This window comes from Ochotona princeps, chromosome 17, assembly GCF_030435755.1.
Source record: "Ochotona princeps isolate mOchPri1 chromosome 17, mOchPri1.hap1, whole genome shotgun sequence".
NCBI lineage: Eukaryota > Metazoa > Chordata > Mammalia > Lagomorpha > Ochotonidae > Ochotona > Ochotona princeps.
Genome location: NC_080848.1, coordinates 27,606,173 through 27,631,800, shown reverse-complemented (window position 1 = coordinate 27,631,800; position 25,628 = coordinate 27,606,173). Strand labels below are relative to the sequence as shown.

Here is a 25,628-nt window from a genome sequence, read left to right as displayed (position 1 = left end):
CTAGGGCTCAGGATGTTATTTCAAGTCTAGATGTCGGCTCAGTCAGTTAATGCCAAAATTGGAAATCTTAGTTTTCTTCAAGGGAAACACAAAAATATTATTCCTATCTTAATTTGCAGTTGATAAGTATCTTCTGAACATTAAAAAAAAAATAGACATGGCAGCATTATTACACACCTGAAAGATTCCAAATGGAATGTCCCATTAACAACAGCAAATGAAAAAAAAATCTCATTCCGTCTACAGATTTTATTTGTAATTAAGTAATATACTTGCAGTTATTTTGAGCCTGCCTCCTGTTAACAATGTATGGATTTTTGCTAGATAACTACATCTGCTTTCCAAGCTTTTTCTTCCATTGTATTTTTCCCCTTTAACTAAGATATACCTAGAAATAATAAGACAGTGCAGAATCATTACAATGGTCTTTAACAATTTTCTTTTACTAAAGTAGCTGATCTGATTCCAGTGCAGGCTAATGCCAAATTTATCTAATAGTCTTTGATTTCAGAATTACTTAGAGTAGTAGAATATTGCATTATATATGCAAATCTTGATCAATAATCTTCTACTTACTTAGCATCTCATAATCAGTTATCTTTCTAAACAATTCACAAATGCAAAATGTGCAATATTACTTAAAATAAATATACAATATATAGTTTCTACATTCTTGTACAGACTTAAAAATGAGGTAATAAAAACTTAACTGATTAAAACCTTTTACCCATTCTGGAAATGTCTTAGGGAAATGTTGGTGAAATATTTTTTCTTGGGTCTTTTTGTGTTTTCTTCGAGTGCTTCCGAGTTCTTTCTCTATGTTGAAAAAGAATGTAAGAAGTCCTTGAGCTTTGTTGGATAGTCTGTCATCACTCCAGTCGCTCCTAAATCAAAAGCTCTTTTGTACTCGTGTTCTTCATTTAATACCCAAACATAAACCTGAAAATTAGAAGCATGAGAAGTATGAGAGGAGTTAAAAGAGGGTTTTGTTTTTAGAAAATTTATATAATCTCAGTATACTTAGAAATAACCTTTATTAGAGTTGTCATTTTAAGAAACCATTTTATTCCTCAAAAATAAAAAAAAAAACTTCCACGGACTAAATACCAAGTCTCTCCCGCCCCTGTGACTGCCCAGCTGCAGAAATGCCAACGGCTTTACTACTAACCCCAGGGCAGAGCCCAGGGCAGCACCAGCAGTCTGGAGCCAAACACAGTTAAAAAGTTCCTGTCCTTCCACTGTGTTGACCTGGTGAGATGTGCTATTTCCGCAAGATACATCTCCGGAAACTTACTTGAATGCCCCGAGCAGTGAGGTGGTCAAACAAAGCTTTCCTCATTAGTAAGCTAGAAGAGAAAAGCAGGAGGGGGAAAGGGAAAGGAAGACTTAAATTAACCATTAGTCCTACTTAGTTAAGTTAGTGTTCAGAATTTCCCAATCTAATTTCTGAGGTTTCAACAACACAAATGATGGTTCAGGTCACAAATGGTTTCCACGCTAGAGCTTCTTTCACTGCAGGCTGCTGGCTGGGGGTCCCTAGAACCTCACTGGTATCCTGTGTTGCCCCTGGGTGCTCAGAAACCCCATTTTTACTCAGTGGAGAAGAGGTGTCCTCACTTTCACTGATGAAGCAATTAATGAGAGTGAAAAAACTGGGATGCTCATGCTTCTAACTGTTCAAGGCAAAATAAGGTAACAAACTGGGACCGAGTCCTCCATATACCGTTCAGTTGTAAAATGGATTAATCTTTTGCAGACCCTCCTGAGACTTCATGTGCATTCATTATACCATCTTATGCCTACATAGAAAGTATCTTTAATTCTAAGTAACTGAATTCCAAAACAATGTTCAGAATACAAATCACTTGGATAAAATGGGAACTAATGATATGGAAAAGTAAATGATAGGAAAACTCAGGCATGTTTAACACAGACTGAAAAAGGGTCCTTGAAAATTAGGAATCAAAGCAGGAATGAAGGAAGAGAAGAATAAATCCTGCAACAAGGAGAAAATTTCCCAACACTCCCTGAAAGAAGAGTTAAATTTTAAAAATGATTTATAACCATTTTTATCTAAAATCAGATTCGATGTGTCTTAAAAATTAAGGCATTTTTTAAAAAATAAGGCATTTTCCTTAAAGTAGTAAAGTCCCAACCTGCAGATGGAACTTTCTTTTTGCTTTGAAGTGTTGAGATAGATTTTTCTGAGAAACATACCAGCATGCAGTATATACTTTTTCATATTCTACATTGCTCTAGACATTTCTTTTTACCCTGTCTTTGTGCTGGTGAAAACAATAAATAAGTAGAACGAAAATGCTTTCCATCCCAGCTCTGCTACTAATTGGATGACACCAAGTCAATTACACAACTCTGTTAAGATTCTTCCTAAAGTTTTTATGACTAGCAATTGAATTTTGGGGGGTAGATTTACATATTTTTATTGGAAAAGCAGATCTACAGAAAAGAGAGATGAAAAAAAAATTTAATCCACTGGTTCACTCCCCAAGTGGCTGCAACACCCAGAGCTGAGCCGATCCAAAGCCAGGAGCCAGGAGCTTCTTGTAGGTCTCCCAATGTGGGTGGTCCCAAGGCTTCGGCCCATTCTTCACTGCTTGCCCAGGCCATAAGCAGGGAGCTGCCTGGGAAGTGGAGCAGCTGCGACATGAACCCATATGGGATCCCAGGGCAGGGGTGGGGTGTAATTAGATAATTGAACCATTGCACCAGGCCCTAGCAACTGAGTTCTACATGAATCATTCATATCTATTTACATGGCAGATTCTCAACAGGCACTTTTCACACATTGCATGTAGAGAAGTTTGTACTAAATTTTACGTGCAATTAGTAAGCAGCAGCAGCAACAAACATGCTAAAATTCTTACGCATCAGAAAGCCAGATGAGAAACTTTTGACTTCTGGACATGGTATGTGGTTCTTTTAGCCTAGAGTAAAATAAAGTTCAAATTACAAATTAGAAACCCATGTATGTATATATTAGTGTGATAATATAAACAAGTTTAAAAATGAAAACAATAACAACAAAATTTGTCTAACTGGGTCCCCTGCCATGGGACTCAAGTTTTTTTGCTACCACTATTCAAAACTTAAAAATAAAATTTTGTTTCTTAGATCTGTGACCTGGGCTCATGTTTCTTTTCTTTCTTTCTGTGAGAACACTCCTCCCCACCCCCGTCTGTTGCTTTGACTGTTCTAACTTAATAGGTGCTGGATTTAAACAAACGCCAACTGTACTACGGATGAAAAGACACTGAGAAGTGAGATGGGTAAAGCGTGTTTTCCTTCTCTTTTCAATATTTGAACACTTGCACTCTATCTGTCCTAATTATCTTCCCTACTGAAAGAGTATCTGCCTTTTTGCTGGCTATATAAAGCTAAGTGTTTGAAGAATAAATCGCTAAGAATCATTTTAATTTGGTGAATCTAACTAATGAAAATATTTTTTCAATAGACAAGAAGTGTCTTCTATTGTATTGTGTGAGGAAAAAGCCACAAAAACTTAATATATATGATTTGGAACAGGAAGAATAAACAAACTCATCACTAAAAAACTGAAATGAAAAACAGAGATGAAACACAAGCTGGGCATAATAAGGGACATCACCCTCAATAACTGTTTCCCTCACCAATATTTTTTGATGACTGCTACGCTAATGTCACTTGCTTTTTTTTTAAATTCTATTTGGGGATAAAATACATTTCATGCAGTTGCAATCACATTTAGAATTCCTGGAGTTCCAAATCTGTTTGCTGTGACTCAATTATTACTCTATGTAGAAATCACATTCTAACTATGTAGGATTTTGAGACAAAAGCTACCTTTCTTTTTTTAAGAAAAGATTTTTATTTTATTTACTTTTAAGACTTACAGAAGGATGACAGATCTTCCATCTGCTGGTTCTCAGATGACTCTAATGCCCACCACGGGTGGCAGGAGCCCACACAATGGGGTTCATAATCCTTTATTATTTATTCATTTTGGGGACTATGTCTTGGTTATAGCAAAAGATATTGCTAACACAGATCAAGTAACAGAACATGGGAATAACAGAAGCCTGTTCTTTGTCACTGAATATTATTGTAGTATATTTCCTGTTATTATAACAGAATATTTGAAGCTAAGTAACTTCTCAAGAAAACAAGTTTGGTTACGGTCCAAGACCATGACATTGGCCTTCACGCAGCTTCCTGTGGTGGCCTCATGGTGGAAGGTAGAAAAGAGGACAGGTGCAGAACAGAGCCCCACGGGAGACAGGCAGCCACCCAAAGTCCAAGGAGCCCAACTTGCTTTATAACCATTCACTTTCACAATAACTAACCCGGTCTTGTAACAGCAAAAACTCATATTCCCCTGAGAAAGGCATTAATCCCTTGTAATGACCTAATCATTTTTTAAACTGTTCTGTGCAGACGAACGAGCTTTAAAGCGAGTCTTTGGCAGTAAATCATAGTGCTGCTGATAGTAATGAACTTCTTTGTCCCTGTCACTGAGAACTGATTAAAGCAGGGTAATCACTTACTTCAGGGTGATAGAAGGCATTGGGATTTCAAAAAATTGTTCCCGGATGGGCACGAAAGGTAAGAGGCCCGTGAAGAAAAGGCCAAGAATGAGCAGAACACGCTGCAGACTGAAGAGGATAGGGATGTCGGAATTCTAGAAGACACAAACAATATTATGTATTACAGCCCATTGGAATAAAGAGAAGCATTTCATAACTCTCAGAATGTCTCAATGCTATCTTTTGAAATCAATTATAAGCACTCTCAATATTATGAATATCCATTTACAAACATAACACATTCAGAAATAGCTAGCATTAGATAAACAAGTAATAACCTGCCTACAGTATAAATGCTATAATTCAAATTTGTCTATTACCTTGTATTTTTGTAACATTCTTCTGTCTAAAGGTTATATTACTCACATCTAGAGACCAAACATAAATCCTGTAAGACAACATAAAGAGCTAGATATAGGAAATTTTAGGAATCTAGCCTGTGTTTACAAGATACATGTTAACAGAGTTATGGATATGAAGATAAATATACAGATATAGACGGGAGAGTATCTTCAAAAAGTTCATGTAAAATGTGTCTCATGAAAAACCAAACTTTTTGCAGCAAAATAAATTTACCTTTTAACTGCATTTTCCATCAATTTTTGAAGTACCCTTGGAGGAGTAGCTATAGGTATCAGTACTGTTCCAGCAATCATCTTCCAGCTACATTGTGAGTCAGATATAAAATAGAAGTAGGGCTTTGTAAGCCAGTCTAAACATCAATTTTAAATTTCCAATGGAAAATATATTCAAGATTTCAGAACCTTTAAAATGCAGTATATAAGTTAATCATGGTAGAAATACACTCAACAGAATTTGCCACCTTTTTTCTAAGAGTATAGTTCAGTGGCATTAAGCATATTTCAAATTGTGCAACCTATTATCAATACTCCTTTTATCTTCCAAAACTGAAACTCCATATGCATTAAACAACTCCCCAGTCCTCCTCTTCCACCTCTTCCTACACTTAAAAAATAATTAAATCATGGTTCCATTGGATTGTTCCCCAGGAAGAAATTCCTTTCAAACGTGGGGTGAGCAAACAGAAAAATGGCTAAGATGCTGCCTGGGACACCCACTTCCCATGGAGGACTGCCTGCACTGGAGTCCCAGCTCTGCACTAGATTCCAGCTTCCCGCTAATGTACACCCGGGAGGCAGCAGACGATGGCACAAGTCACTGGGGTTCTGCCAACCCACGGGTCTTGGATAGGTACAACTCCTCCTGGGTTTGATCTGGCCCAACACTGGCTGTTGAAGGGATTTTGGGAGGGGATGAGATGGGAGATCTCGGCCTCTGTCTTTGAAATTAATTTAAAAGCTTACAAATCATACAAAAGGAAAGTCATTTATCTTTTTTAAGAGTTATTTATTTTTATTACAAAGTCAGATATACAGAGAGGAGGAGAGACAGGGAGGAGGATCCTCCGTCCAATGATTCACTCCCAAGTGAGCGCAACAGCCGGTGCTGCGCCGATCCGGAGCTAGGAGCCAGGAGCTTCTTCTGAGTCTCCCACGCAGGTGCAGGGCTCCAAGGCTTTGGCCCGTCCTCGACTGCTTTCCTAGGCCACAAGCAGGGAGCTGGATGGGAAGTGGAGCTGCTAGGATTAGAAATGGTGCCCATATGGGATCCCGGCGTGTTCAAGGCGAGGATTTTAGCCGCTAGGCCATCATGCCGGGCTCCATTTATCTTATTTTTTAAAAAAGAAACACTTATGGGCCCGGTGTAGTAGTCTAATGGTTGAAGTCCTTGGCTTGTGAGCACTGGGATTCCATAGGGGTGCCAGTTCATATCCCAGCTACTCCACTTCCCTTCCAGCTCCCTGCTTGTGCTCTGGGAAAGCAGCAGAGGATGGCCCAAAGCTTTAGGACCATGCACCAGTCTGGGAGATCCAGAAAAAACTGCTGGTTCTGGGCTCTTAGCTTCGGATTGGCTCAGCTCTGGTCATTGCGGCCATGTGGGGAGTGAACCAGTAGACAGAAGATCTTTCTCTACATATATCTGCCTTTCCAATAAATATGTAAATCTTTTAAAAATAAATACATTTATTTGAAAGGCACAAATAAATGTATTTGTGGTGAGACAAAGATCTTCTATTAACTGCCAGTTCATCTCCCAAATGACCAAATCTGGGCTAGGTGGAAGCCAGCATCCAGGAACTCTGTCCTGGTCTCCCAAACAGGAAACAGGGGCTCAAGGACTTGGGCCAGTTTCCACGGTCTTCCAGTCATACAAGCAACCAGCACACTGACAGGGCATACCAGCATCACAAGCATTAACTCATTATGCAACAAACAATGGCCCCAGCAACTTATTTTAAATAGTCACTGTCTCTTTCCTTTTTTTTTCTAACACTTATTTTTATTGGAAAGACAGATTTATAGAGAAAAAGAGACAGAAAGAGTTACTATCTGCTGTTTCACTCCCCCAGGCCTCCTGTAGGTCTCCCACACGGGTGCAGGGTCCCAAGGCTTTGGGCTGTCCTTGGCTACTTTCCCAAGCCACAAGCAGGGAGCTGGATGGGAAGCGGAGCATCTGAGACACAAACCAGTGCCCATACTCACTTTCTTCTTTATTTAAAAATAAACTAAATTGAGAATTTTTTTAAACTGTGTCTACATAGTACTTTATGTTTCACTTATTTATATACAATATCCAAATCCCTGGGGAAAAAAATCAATCTTATGAACAGTGATTATCCTTTTCAAAAACAATTATTTATTTGGGAGGCAGAGAATCAGACAGACCACTCCCATCTGCTGCTTCACTCTCTAAAAACCCATGACAGCAAGGACTGTGTGAATGAGGCCAGAGACTAGGAGGCCAATCCAAGGCCCCCTCCAGGGTGGCAGAAACCCAACCACTGGGTTCATCACCTGCCACATCCCAGGGTGTGCATTTGCCTGAAGCAGGAGTTGCAGAGGAACTACAACTCCAGCTAGAAATCCAGGCACTCAGAAACAGCATACAGGAGATCTGACTGGTGCCTTAACTGCTGGGCCAAAGGCCTGCCCCTCTGTTGAGGAGTCCTGAATTCTGCCAATTCAAGCACTAAGGACAACAGAATTCATGGGAAAAACAGGTTAAGGGACTGTCCCTAAAATATACAGAAATTGTTTCTTTTTTTTTTTTTAAAGATTTATTTATTTTCATTACAAAGTCAGATATACAGAGAGGAGGAGAGACAGAGAGGAAGATCTTCCGTCTGATGATTCACTCCCCAAGTGAGCCGCAACGGGCCGGTGCTATGCCGATCTGAAGCCGGGAACCAGGAACCTCTTCTGGGGCTCCCACGCGGGTGCAGGGTCCCAATGCACTGGGCCGTCCCCGACTGCTTTCCCAGGCCACAAGCAGGGAGCTAGATGGGAAGTGGCACTACTGGGACTAGAACTGCGTCCATATGGGATCCCGGTACATGCAAGTCAAGGACTTTAGTTGCTAGGCTACCATGTGCTGGGCCCAGTAACTACATCTTAAAAGGAAAAAAAAAAAAAAAAAGAACAGTGCTGCTAAATAATGTTTGGAGTTTTCAAATTTTTTTTTTTAGATTTACTTATTTTTATTGGAAAATCAGATTTACAGAGATAAGGAGACACAGAAAGACCTTCCATCTACTGGTTCACTCCCCAAGTGGCCACAACAACTGGAACTGAGCTGATTTGAAGCCAGGAGCCAGCAGCCTCCTCCAGGTCTCTCCTGAGGGTGCAGGGTCCCAAAGTTTTCGGCTATTTTCTACTGCTTTCCAAGCCACAAACAGGGATCTGGAAAGGAAGTGGAGCAGCCGGGATACGAACCAGCGCCCATATGGGATCCCAGTACCTGCTAGGTGAGGACCTTAGCCACTTGGCTATCATGCCGGGCCCAGAGTTTTCAAACTCTAAAATGACAGAAGGCCAGGTGCGTCTGGAAAAATATGTAAGTCAGGGGAACAATTCTATGCCTGTGGATCAAAAGCCAACATTTCATTGTGAAATAACTAGACTAACAGGAATTTGCAAATACAGTCAAGTTATATACATCCCTTACCAGCTTCCCCCAAAAACCGACATCTGATGTAACTAATTGCAGTAATGTTAAATCCAGGAATTGACATTGGCACATGACTGTAAAATCTGTATTCATGTCTCTGTGTGTGTATATTCATGATCTGAAATTTTATGTACTTGCAGTTTACAAATTTAAACTTACAATGTTATTGTATTTATACTATGCAATCTTGAAGTATTTGTTGGTTTAGGTGACCGTTACCATAAGCAAGAAAAAGGTGTTTCGTCACCACTCAGGAAGTCCCTGATGCTGTTGCTTTGCGTCTGCTCCTGTTCCCCGGCAGCCATGAACCTGCTCTCCACATCTACTTTTGAAAATGTTTCATAAATGAGTGCGTCATTCTGGCCGGGGGTGGGGCAGCTGCTTTCATTACACCTATTGTCCTTGAGAACCATCTAGGTAGTTGTAGATATTGATAGTTCATTTCCTTTTATTGCTAACTAATATCTCATTATATGGAAGTATCAAACTTTATTCAGCTGCTTTACCCTTTACCCACTGAGGGGCATTTAGGAGATATCCAGGATGGTGCTTTAAAAAAAAAAGGTTACAAAAAAGATGCTTGGCTTTCTGGGGGGAAAAAAGTTGTATAATCATTCATGCACAGTTTTCTCATTTTTCTGGAATAGATGAACTTCAGGCTCATACAGTTAGATATATGTTTAGTCATCTATCCAACAGGGTGGGAGTGTGGGAAAGCAGCAGAGGATGGCAGAAGTCCTTGGGCCCCTGCACCAACATGGGAATTCTGGAATGAGTCTCCTGACTCTTGGCTTCAGATCAATTCGGCTCCAGCAGCTGCAGCCACTTGAAGAGTGAACCTCAGGCCCGGCGGCGTGGCCTAGCAGCTAAAGTTCTCGCCTTGAAAGCCCCGGGATCTCATATGGGCGCCAGTTCTAATCCCGGCAGCTCCACTTCCCATCCAGCTCCCTGCTTGTGGCCTGGGAAAGCAGTGGAGGATGGGCCAATGCCTTGGGTCCCTGCACCTGCGTGGGAGACCTGGAGGAAGCTCCCGGCTGCCAGCTTTGGATTGGCACAGTACTGGCCATTTCAGCTCACTTGGGGAGTGAATCATCGGACGGAGGATCTTCCTCTGTCTCTCCTCCTCTATATATATCTAACTTTGTAATAAAAATAATCTTTTAAAAAATATATTAGCAGATCATGAGGCCTCTAGAACCTTATTTCTATTGAAATGACACCTGAAACTACCATCTAACAGTAGTGCATTAGGAAAATCTCACCTCTAAGTTCTTACGAATCTAAAGCCTCTTGGCCAAAAGGCCACTCTGTTCTCTCCTCTGGGGCCTCACCAAGCCTGCTGCACCTAAGTAAAACTGGCTTGTTCGGGGCTGCAGGTTAAGTGGCTGCCTGACACACCAGTATCCCATATAGGGGTTCAAGTCCCAGTTGCCTCTGCTTCCAATTCAGTTCCTTGTTCATGCAGCAGAAGATGGCCTAAAGACTTGGTCCCCCTGCCATCCATGGGATCCTGGCTTCAGGTTGGCCCAGCCTCAGCCTTTGTAGCCAATTGGGGAATGTAGTCAATAGACAATCTATTTGTCTCTCTTTCTGCATCATTTTTCCCGTTAAATTAATTTTAGAACAACAACAATAAAAAACTTGTTTTAGGTGCTTTGATAATGATGCTAATCATTTATGCCTTTTTTGGCTAGGAAAGAAGACATTCTCAAGAGTGCTTTATATTTAAGAATTGCCATTGCCATTAGTATCATGACTTCTGTACTATCATTGGTATTTAAAACTCTAGGTTTAAGATTTTTAAGCATTCTGGGGCCCGGCAGTGTGGCCTAGCGGCTAAAGTCCTCGCCTTGAACACACCGAGATCCCATATGGGCACCGGTTCTAATCCCGGCAGCTCCACTTCCCATCCAGCTCCCTGCTTGTGGCCTGGGAAAGCAGTCTAGGACGGCCCAAAGCTTTGGGACCCTGCACCCGTGTGGGAGACCCAGAGGAGGTTCCTGGTTTCCGGCATCGGATCAGCGCAGCACCGGCCGTTGCGGCTCACTTGGGGAGTGAATCATCGGATGGAAGATCTTCCTCTCTGTCTCTCCTCCTCTCTGTATATCCAGCTTTCCAATAATAATAAAATCTTTAAAAAAAAAAAAAAAAAAGATTTTTAAGCATTCTTTTTGCGAAGTTTTTTCTTTGGAAAGGCAGATTTTACAGAGAAAAAGAGAGATAAAGATCTTCCATCCACTAGCCCACACCCCAATGTCTACAATGCCCAATCCAAAGCCAGGAGCCAGGACCTTCTCACCCCATGTCCCCCACATGAGCATAGGGTCCCAAGGCATTGGGCCATCTTCTGCTGCCTTCCCAGGCCATAGACAGGGAGTTAGGACAGAAAGTGGAACAACCAGGACATGAACTGGAACTCATATGGGATCCTACCACTTGCAAAGGAAGGATAGCAAGTTGAGACATAATGCCATGCCCTAAATTTTCTAACTTAAAAAAAAATTATTTATTTGAGGGCCCAGCGAGGTGGCCTAGTGGCTAAAGTTCTCGCCTTGAACGCCCCGGGATCCCATATGGGCGCCGGTCCTAATGCCGGCAGCTTCACTTCCCATCCAGCTCCCTGCTTGTGGGACCCTGAAATGCCTTGGGACCCTGCACCCACGTGGGAGACCCGGAAGAGGTTCCTGATTCCCGGCTTTGGATTGGCACAGAACCGGCCGTTGCGATTTTAGAGTGAATCAGTGAAAGGAAGATATCTCTCTCTCTTTCCTTCTCCCTCCTTCTCTTTGTTGAAGGAATAAACAAATGAACAAATAAATAAGTAAATCCTTTTTCTTTCAAATAAATAAATATTTTCTTTTAAATTATACTAAAACTTTTAATTGCCTAACAGGAAACAGACATTGAAAGACTGGAATTACACTTTGTTTCACAATGCATAGAATGCATATAAGAAAATGCTGGTCCCCTTGCAGACACCAAAGGGAAAAAAGAAAAAAGAACTGAAACATTCGTCCCACCCAACTTCCTCCCCAGCCTAAATCAGAGGCATGCATCTCTCTCAACTATGTAAATAATATGAAAAGCAAAATTAAACATTAAAAAAATGCTGGTAAATATTTTCATTTAAAAATATTAATTCTTCAGCTGATCTGACTACATTGAACATAAATCACAAAGTCCAAATCCATGATCCCTGTTAGTAGACTTTAGGTTATTCCTATACAATAACATGTCTTTGCACGAACATACGAAATAAATAAGATCTTAAAACATCACGATTATAACAACTTGTTATTTATAGATAAATAAGAAAGATTGCACTCTATCATTTTATAAAACTTACCTCTTTGTAGCACTTCTCTACAATTTCATAACTGGCATTACCCCACACTGTTAAATGTTCTCGTTTATATTGCTTCACCAACTCTGAAACCTACACATGAAAATTGAGAATTTTATGCATATGCACATTTGTAAATCTACTTACATCATTTCACTTTGAAAAATGGGTCTCAGGGGCCCGGCGGCGTGGCCTAGCGGCTAAAGTCCTCGCCTTGAAAGCACCGGGATCCCATATGGGCTCCGGGTCTAATCCCGGCAGCTCCACTTCCCATCCAGCTCCCTGCTTGTGGCCTGGGAAAGCAGTATAGGACGGCCCAACGCATTGGGACACTGCAACCACGTGGGAGACCTGGAAGAGGTTCCAGGTTCTCAGCTTCGGATCGGTGCGCACCGGCCCGTTGCGGCTCACTTGGGGAGTGAATCATCGGACGGAAGATCTTCCTCTCTGTCTCTCCTCCTCTGTGTATATCTGGCTGTAATAAAATGAATAAATCTTTAAAAAAAAAAATGGGTCTCAGGTCTGGTGTGATGGCTCAGTGCCTAAATCGTTCTCGCCTTGCAAGAGCTGGGATCCCATATAGGCACTGGTGCTAATCCCGGCAGCTCCACTTCCCATCCAGCTCCCTGCTTGTGGCCTGGGAAGCAACAGAGAATGGCCCAAAGCCCTGGGACCGTGCACCTGCACCCGCGTAGGAGACCAGGAAGAAGCTCCTGGTTCCTAGCTCTTAGCTTCAGATCAGCTCAGCTCCAGCCATTGTGGCTACTTGAGGAGTGAACCAGTGAATGGAAGATCTTTCTGTAAATCTGCCTTTCCAAGAAAAATAACATTTCAAAAAGGGTCTCACCTCACTATCTGCTGATGGATAATATAATATTTTAGAAACACCAATTTATGAATTAAGATTATTTTGTAAAATCCAAAAATTATTTATAATTTACTATTCTGCAATGTATTTATTAGAATGACATCTCTTTTATAACCTGGCATGAACTAACTACAACTGAAACAAGTTAAACCAGAAGTTTATTATATAAATGCTGGAATGATTGGTTGACTAAGACCTGCCAACTCACTCTGGAAATAGTTTCTCCCTCAGTAAAATGATCTCTCCTACCAGCGCATTATTTAAAATGCTGATCCCTGAGTATTGCATTTCCTCAACCCTCCTGCCCTATCCTTATTTATGTGGGAACTGGATGCAACACGCCCATGAGTACCTTCTTAATCAGCACACTGTTGTTGACTTTGATGTCGATGTTAATGGGAGTGTTAGGAAAGGCTTCAAACACCTCCTTCAGCAATGGGATTCGGTTATCTTTGCCTTCACACTGGCATGCTGAGAAAGAGTTTAAAACACGTTCTTAAAAGACAACTTTTATTTTCTTCATGATTAGAAGTTATATTATGTATTCAGGAAAGGCCATTTACAAAATGAGCCAATATATAAAGAAGAAAAGAATATCATATAAAATCCAACTACTTAGATGTATGTATTCTGCTCATTTTGTGTAGTTTCTCTATTCCTTTTTGCTGTGCATAATTTAATACAAAAACAAAATACGGGGCCCGGCGGCATGGCCTAGTGGCTAGTCCTCACCTTTGAAAGCCCCGGGATCCCATATGGGCACCGGTTCTAATCCCGGCAGCTCCACTTTCCATCCAGCTCCCTGCTTGTGGCCTGGGAAAGCAGTTGAGGACAGCCCAATGCATTGGAACCCTGCATCCACGTGGGAGACCCAGAAGAGGTTCCAGGTTCCCAGCTTCGGATCTGCGCGCATCGGCCCGTTGCGGCTCACTTGGGGAGTGAATCATCGGATGGAAGATCTTCCTCTCTGTCTCTCCTCCTCTGTGTATATCTGGCTGTAATAAAATGAATAAATCTTTAAAAAAAATAACTAAAAAAATAAAATACGTTGTCTGACCCTTTCACATAAATGTGTAAATATTTTCATGTCGATATGCTTTATAGCTATGATTGAATTTTTTTTAACTAAGCTTGAGATAACTATAGATTCATAAGCAGTTGTAAGAAATAACACAGAGAAATCCACTAGGGCTGGCACAGTGGCACCCAGGTTAATCCTCCACCCTGTGGTGCCAGCATCCCCTACGGGTGCCAGTTGACGTACCAGTTGCTCCACTTCCAATTCAGTTCTCCATGTGTGAAACTAAACGGAAGGAGCTGCTTGAGTCTCTAGTCCTCACCAGAGTTAGATAACCAATCAGGTTTATACCTGTAGGCCTGGAGCTGTAGTTGTGGTACAGCAGACTAATGCTGGCATTCCATATGAATGCCATGCACCTGGGAAAGTAGCAGAAGATGCCCCAGGTACTTGCGCCCTGAAACTTATTGGGAGAACGGGCCCGGCGGCGTGGCCTAGTGGCTCAAAGTCCTCGCCTTGAAAGCCCTGAGATCCCATATGGGCGCCGGTTCTAATCCCGACAACTCCACTTCCCATCCAGCTCCCTGCTTGTGGCCTGGGAAAGCAGTCGAGGACGGCCCAAGGCTTTGGGACCCTGCACCCGCGTGGGAGACCCGGAAGAGGTTCCAGGTTCCCAGCTTCGGATCGGCGCGCACAGGCCGTTGCGGCTCACTTGGGGAGTGAAACATCGGATGGAAGATCTTCCTCTCTGTCTCTCCTCCTCTCTGTACATCTGGCTTTCCAATAATAATAAAATCTTTAAAAATAAATAAATAAACTTATTGGGAGAACAAGATGAAGCATGTGCCTCATGGCTTCAGCAGCTGTGGCTGTCTGGGAGATGAAGAAGCACATGGCAAACGTCTTTCTCCCTGTAACTCTACGCTCAAAGAAATAAAGAAGGGCTGGTGTCATGGCACAGTGGGAAAATTAGCTGCCTATGATGTTAGTATCCCATGTGGGTGCCAGTTTTTTTTACTCTGGCAGCTCCACTTCTGATCCAGCTCACTGTCAATGCACCTGGGAAAAGCAATGGAAGAGGAATCAAGCATTTGGCTCCCTGCACCCATGTGGAGGACCTGGAAGAAGTTCCTGGCTCCCAGCTTCAGAACAGCCCAGCCCTGGCCACTGTGCGTATTTCAGGGGTAAACACGAGGACAGAATCTCTCTCCTCCTCTTTCTATAAATTTGCCTTTCAGGAAAAAAAAAAGTATGTGTGAGAAGAAAGACAAAGAAAGATCTGTAGGTCTGAGAACAAGCTAGGGGCAAGAACCTACTTCAACAAAATGGCAAACATTTTAATTAAACTAGCAATTTAATTAACTAATTAAATACACTTTAATGTAAATGTTTAAACCACAAATGAGAAATAGTACCTCTTTGAAATGGGACATCCAGTTTGCTGAAGTAAGGTGGGAGCTCCTGGAAAAGACACCATTGGAAAAAAAAAAAAAAAACATCTCAAAAACTGAACTGTATTAGTGACTTACATTCATATATAAAAATTGGCTTTTTCCAAAAATAAAAGAGCAAAGCACTACATATTTTTACATGGGGCACCCAATAACAGAATATTGCCAATCGCAATATACTTACTTCCACCACTTACAAGAAGTCTGTACTTTCATCAATAATATATACAGGTTTCAGTAAAAAAATTAAGCATAGACAATTCAAAGGTTAAAAATAACTAATTACTATATAGGGAACTCTCTAACTCAATATTCAAAGAAATACTCATTAAAATTAATCTAGAAAATTAGGAAAAATTAGGCAGAATGCCCTATAATAGAAGTACAGTAAAACAGTAATTCTCTTTTTTTAAGATTTATTATTTTTTATTGGAAAGTCAGATTTACAGAGAGTAAGATACAGAGGAAGATGATTTTCCATCTATTGATTTACTGCCCAAGTGATTGCAACGGCCGGTGCTGTGCCGATCCAAAGCAGGAGCCAGGAGCTTCTTTCAGGTCTGCCACACAGCTGCAGAGTCCCAAGGCTTTGAGCCGTCCTCAACCGCTTTCCCAGGCCACAAGCAGGGAGCTGGATGGGAAGCAGGGCTGCTGGGATTAGAACCGGTGCCCATATGGGATCCCAGCATGATTAGGGTGAGGACTTTAGGTGCTAGGCTACCATGCTGGGCCCTAATTCTCTCTTTATAAAAAAATGACTTATTGATTTTTATTTGAAAGTCAGATTTACAGAGAGGAGGAGATACAGAGAGAAAGATCTTCCACTGGTTCACTACCCAAGTGGCCACAATGGCGAAAGCCGAGTCAAGCCGAGCCAGAGCCAGAAGCCAGGAGTATCCTCCGGGTCTCCCAGATAGGTGGTAGAGTTCCAAGGTCTCGGACTATCCTCTACTGCTCTCCAAGGCCAAAAAGACGAAGCTGCAAGGGAAGTGGAGCAGCCAAGATTAGCACCAGCGCCCACATGGGATCTAGCACATGTAAGGCGAGGACTCCAGCCACCAGGCTACTGTGCCGGGCCCTTCTTTTTTTTCTGTTTAAATATTTATTTATTTTTATTGGAAAAGTGGACTTACACAGAGAAGAAAAGACAGAGAGAAACACCTTTCTTGGGCCCAACACAGTGGCCAAGTGGCTCAAATCCTCACCTTGTATGCACCAGGATGCCCACATGGGCACCGGTTAGGGTCCAGGCTGCTCCACTTCCCTTCCAGCTCCCTGCTGTGGCCTGGGAAAGCAGTTGAGAATGGCCCTAAGCCTTGGGACCCTGCACACGTGTGGGACACCTGGAGGAGTTGGGGGCTTCTACCTTAGGATCAGCTCAGCTCTAGGAGTAGTGGCCACTTGGGGAGTCACTACCCTCTGTAAAATCTCTCCTTCTCTCTGTAAAATCTGTCTTCTCAATTAAAATAAATAAATTGTTAAAAGAAAGAAAAAAAGAAAGAAAGCTTTCTTCTATCCACTGGTTCACTCCCCAAATGACCACATCAGCTGGAATTTAGCTCTTCTGAAATTAAGAGCCAGGAGCCTTGTTTTGGTTCTCCCTTGTGGGTGAAGATTCCCAAGACATTAGGCCTTCCTTGGCTGCTTTCCAAGGCTGTTAAGATGGGGAGTGGAGGACCCAGCAGTGTGGCCTAGTGGCTAAAGTCCTCACCCTGAACGTGGCGGGATCCAATATGGGCGCCCATCCAGCTCCCTGCTTCAGGCCCGGGAAAGTAATCGAGGATGGACCAAGGCCTTGGGACTCTGCACCCGTGTGGGAGACCCAGAAGAGGCTCCAGGATCCTGGCTTTGGATCGGCACAGTACCGGCCATTGCAGTCACTTGGGGAGTAAATCATTGGACGGAGGATCTTCCTCTCTGTCTCTCCTCCTCTATGTATATCTGACTTTCCAATAAAAACAAATAAACATTTAAAAAAAAAAAGGATTGGGAATGGAGCAGCATGGACACAAACTGGCACCAATATGGGATGCCGGGACTTGCAAGGGAAGGATTAGCCAATTGAGCCATTGCGTTGGGTCAAAAAAAGGTAATTCTTAGTATCTGATATTAGAACGCTTCAAAAAAAGCAAGCAAGGAGGCCACTGTTTTTCCTAGCAATTAGGATGCTTATGTCTGGACCTGGTACAGTAGTCTAGTGGCTAAAGTCCTCGCCTTGCACACTCCAGGACTGATCCCACATGGGCACCAGTTCATGTCTGGGCAGCCCCACCTCCCATCCAGCTCCCTGCTTGTGGCCTAGGAAAGCAGTCGAAGATGTCTCAAAGCCTTGGGACCCTGCACCCATGTGGGAGACCCAGAAGAAGCTTCTGGCTCCTGGCTTCGGGTTGGTTCAGCACAGGCCATTGTGGCCACTTGGGGAGTGAATCATCAGACAGATCTTCCTCTCTGTCTCTCCCCTCTATATATCCTACTTTCCAATAAAAATAAATCTTAAAAAAAAAAGATGCCCATGTCCCAGATTCACTCCCAATTCCAGTTTTCTATTAGCATGTACCTGGTTCAAAGATTGGGTACCTATAACCAGCTGGGAAATCAGGACTGAGTTCAACTTCCGTCTGACCCACCCTGAGCTGATGCAGACATCTGAGGTCTAATGAATGGGAGCTGTCCCTCTCTATCTCTCCTTCTCTCTCCAGAAAATCTTTCAAATAAAAATACACCTTAAGAAAAAAAGGGAGGGGGGGCATGAGGAGAGAAGAGTTGGTCAGCATTGCAGTGTAGTAGTGCCAGCATTCACCTATACAGGCACTGGTTCATTTCATGGCTGCTCCACTTCCCATCCAGCTCCCTGCTAATATGCCCAAGAAAGCAGTGGAGGATGGCCCAAAGCCTTGGGAACCTGCACCCACATGGGAGACCCAGAAGAAGCTTTTGGCTTCTGGCTTTGGATCAGCTTATCTCTGGCCATGGCAATTGTATGGAAGTTGTTTCTGTTTTCTTTGTCTCTCCTTCTGTCTGTAATTCTGTTTTCCCAATAAAAATAAGTAAATATTAAGAGTTTCTTTTGAAATTAAGAAAGAAAGAAAGGAAGGAAGGAAGGAAGGAAGGAAGGAGGGAGGGAGGAAGGAAAGAAGGAAGGAAAGAAGGAAGGAACGAACGAACGAAGGAGAAAGAAGGGGAGAAAAAGCAGCAGAGGACAGCCCACGTGCTCAGGCCATGGCACCTATGTGGGAGACTCGGAAGAAGCTCCAGGCTCCTGGATTCGGATCTGCTCATCTCTGGCTGTTGCGGCCACTTGGGAAGTGAATCAGTGGAAGGAATCTTCCTCTGTCTCTCCTACTGCACATCTGTCTCTGCATATCTGACTTTCCAATAAAAAAAAAATCTTTTTTTTAAAGTTATTAAGATTTACTGTTTTAAGTAAAGTTAAACTCCCTTGTATCACGATAATCATTAGTGATGCATTTTTACTTACATGGTACTTGAGATCAGAGATGTTCACATTGACCCCAGTTGATCTCTTAAGATTCTCATCATGTGACACTACAACTTGTTCATCTTTTGTAATATGGCAGTCCAGTTCTAGCATGTCCGTGCCAATTTTAACTGCACTGAAGAAATGAAAAGAAAAATCACAATTTGAAATTTAAGGATACATTGAGGTTACATGCACCAGATATAACAATTCAGAGTTTAAATTTAAAAAAAAAATCCCTCAATATCTAAATATCTCTTTGACATTTGTCTACCATGACTTACTAAAATAAAAAAAAATACTGTAAATGAACTGAAAATAGTAGAATCATGTTGGGTCCGGCATGATAGCCCAGTGGTTAAAGTCCTTGCCTTGCATCCACCGGGATCCCATATGAACACCAGTTAATTTCCCAGCTGCTCCACTTCCCATCCAGCTCCCTGCTTGTGGCCTGGGAAAGCAGCAGAGGATGGCCCAAAGCCTTGGGACCCTGCAACCCTGTGCAAGACCCAGAGGAAGCTCCTGGCTTCTAGCTCTGGATTGGCTCAGCTCTGGCGATTGTGGCCACTTGGGAAGTGAACCAGCAGATGGAAGATCTTTCTCTCTGTATGATCTTCTCTCAATAGATCTGCCTTTTGCCTTTCCAATAAAAATAAATAAATCTACAAAAAAAAAAAAAGAGAGAGAGAGAGAGAGAACCATGTTGCCTCCTTTTCATAACCAGCTACAATAAATCCTGGTAACTCAATATAATAGAAAAGATATTTAGCTGCAAATCAAAGAGATTTGCATATCTGCCTTGCTACAAAAATTTTTATATGTTCATGACAATAAAATGAAAACATTAAGAAATAAGTGGCAGACCTGGAAGAAACTCCTGGTTCCCTGGCTTCAATCAGCTCAGCTCTGGCCGTTGTGGGCATTTGCCATACAAATCAGCACATGGAAGATCTTTCTCTCTCTCCTTCTCTCCATAAATCTGATCTGCCTTTCTAATTAAAATACATATAGCTTTTTTCCTTTTATAAAATACATATATCTTTTAAAAATAATTAACAATGTCAGGATGCATTTAAAGAGCAGAATGATGGGCTTACGACTGATTGTGAAGAACTATTCCATTATAACAAAATGGGGAAAATTAGTTTGGAGATAGGGCATGGATTAGGAAAGGGGGAAGGAAAATCCCAGAGCCAATGGAACTGCATCCTGGAATACTAAAATTAATTAATTTTTAAAAACAGAAACTAATGGAAATAAAATTTTATTTCTTTATTTGTAGACAGAAAAGTGTATTTGCGAAGGGACCAGATGAGCAGGGAAAGAAGAGAGAAGGGGAAAGTACATCCTGGGAGAAAGCCAGGAGGTGAGTGCCTCTCAAAAGGAGAGAGGAAGAGACACCACAAAATTTTATTTTTAAAGATTCATTTGGGGCCCTGCGTGGTGGCCTAGTGACTAAAGTCCTCACCTCACACGCTCTGGGATTCCATTTGGGCACCAGATCTAATTTCAGCAACCCCACTTCCCATGCAACTCCCTCCTTGTGGCCTGGGAAAGCACTCTGCATCCATGTGGGAGACCCAGAGGTGGCTCCAGTTTCCTGGCTTCATATTGACACAGCTCTGGCCATTGCATCCCACCCACCTTACTCCATGTGTGGGACCCTCCCCAACCTATTCAGAAACACAGATTTGTCTGCACCCCTCTCAACTATGTAAACAATATTAAAAATAATGGGCCAGACACAATAGCTCAATGGCTAAATCCTCATCTTGCAAGCACCAGGAACCCAAGTGGACACCAGTTCGTGTCCGGGCTGCTCCACTTCCCAACCAGCTCCCTGCTTGTGGCCTGGGAAAGCAGTCGAGAATGGCCAAAAGCCTTGGGACCCTGTACCTGCCTACGAGACCCGGAAGAGGTTCCTGGTTCCTGGCTTCGGATCGGCACAGCACCAGCCATTGCGGCTCACTTGGGGAGTGAATCATCGGACGGAAGATGTTCCTCTCTGTATATCTGACTTTGTAATAAAATAAAAATAAATCTTCAAAAAAAATCTGCCTTTCCAATAAAAACAAATACATTTTTAAAAAGATATTAATAATAAAAGAAATTTTGCCTTGACTATATCTTTGTTGTTTCCTTTCCTTTGTCGTGGTATTGGTATGTGAAGTATATGAGTTATCTTTAGTTTCCTGTACTTTAAACTATTTAATATGGATCCAGCAAATAGGCTCAACTGGCTAATCTTCCACCTCCAAGCACTGTACCAAATATAATCACCAAGTTTATGTCCCGGCTGCTTCACCTCCCATGCAGCTCCTTGTTTGTAGCATGGGAAAGCAGTAGAGGATGGTTCAAAGCTTCGGACCCTGCAGCCATGTGGGAGACCCAGAAGAAGCTTTTGGATTCTGGCTTCAGATCGGCTCAGCTCTAGCTGCTGTGGCTATTTGGGGAGTGAATCAGCAGATGGAAATTTTTTCTCTTTGTCTTTCTACAAATCTGCCTCTCCAATAAAAATAAATAAACCTTAAAACAAAACTATGAAATACACTAAGAAATCTATTTGTTAACTAATCTATTTGTTAACTAAAATGTTAATTTTAGAAATGGTTTATATGAGATTTTCTATTGTCTTTATCTGTTATAAACAAGCTAAATAACAAAAATTTCGAACTAAAGTATATCTAGGATAGCGAAAGTATCCTAACTTTGATATATAAAGATCTAGAACACAGAGAAAAAAATGCTTATCATTTAGCCTTATCATTTAGGTCCCACACATGGAGTAAGGTGGGTGGGACATTTTCCAAAAATAACATCAAACATTTATTTCAATTGAAACAGTACATATTTTATGGCTAAATTTCTGACAAGCTCATGTCAAACATAAGAAAAAAGGAACCAAGCCTTCAACATTTCCAGAAAAAGAAAAAAAAATATTTTTTAGCTCTTACAGATGTGAAAAAAATGCCACAGCAACAATACCTAATAACTTACGTGTTGAGGAAGTTATTGGAAGCTCTCTTACTCATTATATTGAGATTGTATTATTTGTCCCATTTAATGGATGGGACAATTAGTATTATATTAATTAGATATTTTTTTAAAAAATTTATCATGAAAACCAGGTCACTGATTAATTACTTTGACTAACTGCCAACTTATACTTCCAGCTATTGCTAATACAATTTGCTTTCTTCTTCCACTAGTCATATTAATACTACAAGGATCACATTGTCCTATGGGTCCTTACAAAAGTGGCCTGGTTTAATAACCTGTTTTTATGAGCCCTTAAGAACCAGACTTTACATGTTCAAGGGCTTAGTGATACCTGAGTGCTTGTGTGTGTCTACCATGATTCCTTAGCATTTGGCTCTAAGCCTACTAGGAAAGGGATTTTATCTCTGTTTGTATTTGGTTGTTTTGCTAACATTCTGCTTTGTTCTTTTTATGTTATTATCAATTTCATTTATTGAAAAAAAGACAAAGACAGAGCTCACTCCATCCACTGCTAACTCCCCAAAATGGCCATGACAGTGCCAGGCTGACATCAAAGCTAGGTGCTGGGAAGTTAATCCAGGACTCCCATGTGGAATTCCTTCAGTCATCACCTCTGCCTTCCAGCACCTCCACAGGCAAGAAGCTGGTGTCAAGACCAGGATCCAGACGTGAGATCTGGACACATTAGCCAGTAAGCCATGGGCCCAATCTCCTGCTGTGTCCATGAATGCCCCACTACAGCAGTGCCAGAGCCTGAGTCTGATACGAGAAATGAAGACATGGGTAAAAAGATTCCTGTGTCTCCGGTGGCATGGCCTAGTGGCTAAAGTCCTCGCCTTGAACGCCCCGGGATCCCATATGGTCGCCCGTTCTAATCCTAGCAGCTCCACTTCCCATCCAGCTCCCTGCTTGTAGCCTGGAAAAGCAGTCGAGGACGGCCCAATGCATTGGGACCCTGCACCCGTGTGGGAGACCCGGAAGAGGTTCCAGGTTCCTGGCTTCGGATCGGCATAGCACTGGCTGTTGCGGCTCACTTGGGGAGTGAATCATCGGATGGAAGATCTTCCTCTCTGTCTCTCCTCCTCTCTGTATATGTGACTTTGTAATAAAGATAAATAAATCTTTAAAAGAAAAAAAAAAGATTCCTGTGTCTGCAGCACCTGCAGACACACCCAAGAATAGGGTATGGGGATGGCCGGGCCATACACCCAACTCCATATACAAGCCAGGACGGAGATGTCAGTAAGGCGGTAAAGGCCTAGCAACTTCTGGCATATGTGAGATCCTGGTCTGGGAGTAGGCTTGGTGGGGGAACTTGGGAAACTTCCCTAGCGAGCCATTGCTCCTGCTGGTGAACATGTGATTCAGACCTGAGTGTTGGTCAGGCCAGGCAAGATGGTTCCACTCAACGGAAAGTGTGTGGGTTGGTTTTGGAGTTGGGTAGATCAGACCAAACCTTATGCTGTGCAGGAGCCAGGCAGGAGTGCGAGTCATGCTAGGCTAGACTATCATACCTACCAGTTTGCATGAGTCAGGAATGGAAGGAGACTGGGCAGGGCTAGACTGCAGCACCTGCCAGCGAAAGGTGAGACTGGGAGGTAGACCAGGACAGGACAGGCTACAGTATCTTATGGCAAAGGTCAAGACGTCAGATAGGCTATGCTGACCTGGGTCAGAGCAACCACTGGCACACCCAAAAGCTGTGGCTGGGATCAGGCCTGGTTGGGGAGCAAAGGGAATGCCCTGGCTGGAACATGGTTCCCACTGGTTAGCATGAGAGCCAGAATGGGGGCAGCAATCTGGGCTGAACATGGTTGCAGTCTTCCTCAACATGGGTGTGGACTGGGTCTGGGGTGTGCCAGACTGGTGCACCCACTGGTGCTCGTGAGAACCAGGGTGGGTGTAGGACGGTCTGGGCTAGGTCTTGGCTCGCGCTGAATTGCATAAGAGCTGTGTCTGGGCATGGCTGGGTTGTAACACCCAACAGTGAGAACTGGAATGGGTGTGGACCGGTTAGGCAAGGCCACTGTTCCTGCCAGGACAGGAAGTGGACTAGGTCAGTCTGGGTCAAGGACCCACCAGCATAGGTGAGATAATCCACTGGGAGCAGAACTGATACAGGAGTTTGGAGAGCTCTATCATGATGCAGTCCCTGTATCTGAGCTCTAGAACCAAAACTGGAAGCAGCCCAGATCAGGCCAGGTTACAGTACCTGCTGGCATATGTATAAATCAGGTCTAGGGGCAGGCCAGGCTGGGTCGGTTCATAATACCCACTGGCACAGAACCTGGATGGGGTGCAGGACAGGCCAGGTTGGCCCGCAATACCAGCCAGGACTAGGGGCTGGCTGGGCCGTGCTAGGCTGCAGTGCCCCACCAGAATGAGCTGGAATTGGGCAAAGACCAGGCCGGCCAGGCTATAGTACTCACAAGCAAATGCTAAGGTGAGACAGGCTATGTCAAACTGGGCCATGGCAGTACACGTGAGACCTGGGGGTAGTGGTGCAAGCCTGGTAGGGGGCAGTGCTCCCACTGGTGAGCATAACTGGGACTGGGGACAGATCAGGCCAGGCAGGGCTACAACATCTATTGGCCTTCAACTGGGCTGGGGGACATCCAGGCTGGGCTAACCGACTATATGCACCAGTTCATGCATGAGATAAGTGTAGGCTGGCTGGGCTTTGCTGCAGCATCAGCTGGCAAGTGCTGGGACTATGGGCAAATTCTGTCAAGCTAGACTACAGAACCACCTGAAGAATGCAAGATCCGGGAATAGAAATAGACCCAGTAGGAAAACTGCGGGAAACCCTCTGATGGGTTGCAACTCCCAGAAAAGATTCCATAGGTGAGCATGAGAACCAGGAGTAGGGGAAGGTCTGGCTCGACAGGAGATAGCACCTGCCAGCATGAGTGTGGGATGGAAAGTGGGGTCAGTTAGGTTGATGTACGCTCCAACAGCCACTGATGTGTATGAGAGCTGAACGGAATGTGGGACAGACTGGACCAGTCTGCTGCACATACTAGCAAAGCACAAGAACTAGGGTTAGGGCGGCCTGGAGGGGATTATTGGGAGTTGCTCCAACTAGACTACATTTCTCACTGGTGTATGTGAAGGCTGAGTGCGTAGTGGGCTGGGTTGGTCTGGGCCACAGAATCCATTGGTTTGCATAAGAGATATGGCTGGATACAGAACTGACCCAGCAACTGCAACTACCAGCTTGTATGCAGGCTAATGAGGGTAATGGGCTGAGCTGGAACCTGTACCAACAAACATACACAAGGGTCAGGTTTGGGACCACCTCAGATCAGATCTCTGAGGGTCTCCCAACCAAACTGCTGAACTCAGAACCCCAACAATGGGAAGAATTGCAGGATCGATGAAATGACGGTAGAGTGCATGTGTCAGAACTGGTCCTCCTCAGTAGATAAGACGAAGCAGTGGACAGCATGCCCTGATGCACACAGAAGATAGGGAAGTTCACTGGGGCCTGCAGAGGACATCTGGTACTATAGCAGAGAAAAGGAGGGGGGGCAGAACAAATTGGACAACTACCCCAACCAAGCATTGATAGCATATATCTGGGCAAATGGAGACTCTAAGGTGGACTATGTCAGCCAATGGAACTTGGAAGAATTTCCTTATCCTTGGTTCAGCGATCAAGAGCATTTCAGAACTATCGAAACCACCTAGCAGAACCCTTAGAGCATGCTCCGCATTAGAGACACTGAGATGATATTCGGTGGTCGTTCCCCATCCCCGGGTACTGAGGTGGTTGGGAGGCTGGGTATCGCTTCTCCCTTTATATCCCCTCTTCCCTGAGATATAGCAGTAAGAAAAAGAAAATTTGAAAGCAATGCTTTC

General features: G+C 43.2%; 1 protein-coding gene across 4 annotated transcripts in view; it reads right to left on the bottom strand.

Annotated features, from left to right (window-relative positions):
- Window positions 1-231: 231 nt before the first annotated feature.
- Window positions 232-25,628, bottom strand: part of GDPD1 (glycerophosphodiester phosphodiesterase domain containing 1) — a 39,637-nt gene continuing 14,240 nt past the window's right edge. The window contains exons 3-11 of one of the 4 annotated variants that reach the window (XR_001168338.3): window positions 18,768-18,903; window positions 15,254-15,299; window positions 13,173-13,291; window positions 11,956-12,045; window positions 4,542-4,675; window positions 2,886-2,945; window positions 1,295-1,346; window positions 711-939; window positions 232-388 (exon numbers count right to left, since the gene is read on the bottom strand). Coding sequence is in view for 2 of the 4 variants with exons in the window: in XM_004590971.4 (XP_004591028.1) it covers window positions 817-939; window positions 1,295-1,346; window positions 2,886-2,945; window positions 4,542-4,675; window positions 11,956-12,045; window positions 13,173-13,291; window positions 15,254-15,299; window positions 18,768-18,903 (760 nt within the window). In the remaining 2 variants the exon portion in view is untranslated. Of the gene's footprint in view, window positions 940-1,294; window positions 1,347-2,885; window positions 2,946-4,541; window positions 4,676-11,955; window positions 12,046-13,172; window positions 13,292-15,253; window positions 15,300-18,767; window positions 18,904-25,628 lie in introns of all 4 variants that reach the window. The other 3 variants (XR_009246930.1, XM_004590971.4, XM_058675938.1) reach the window with 3 other exon arrangements.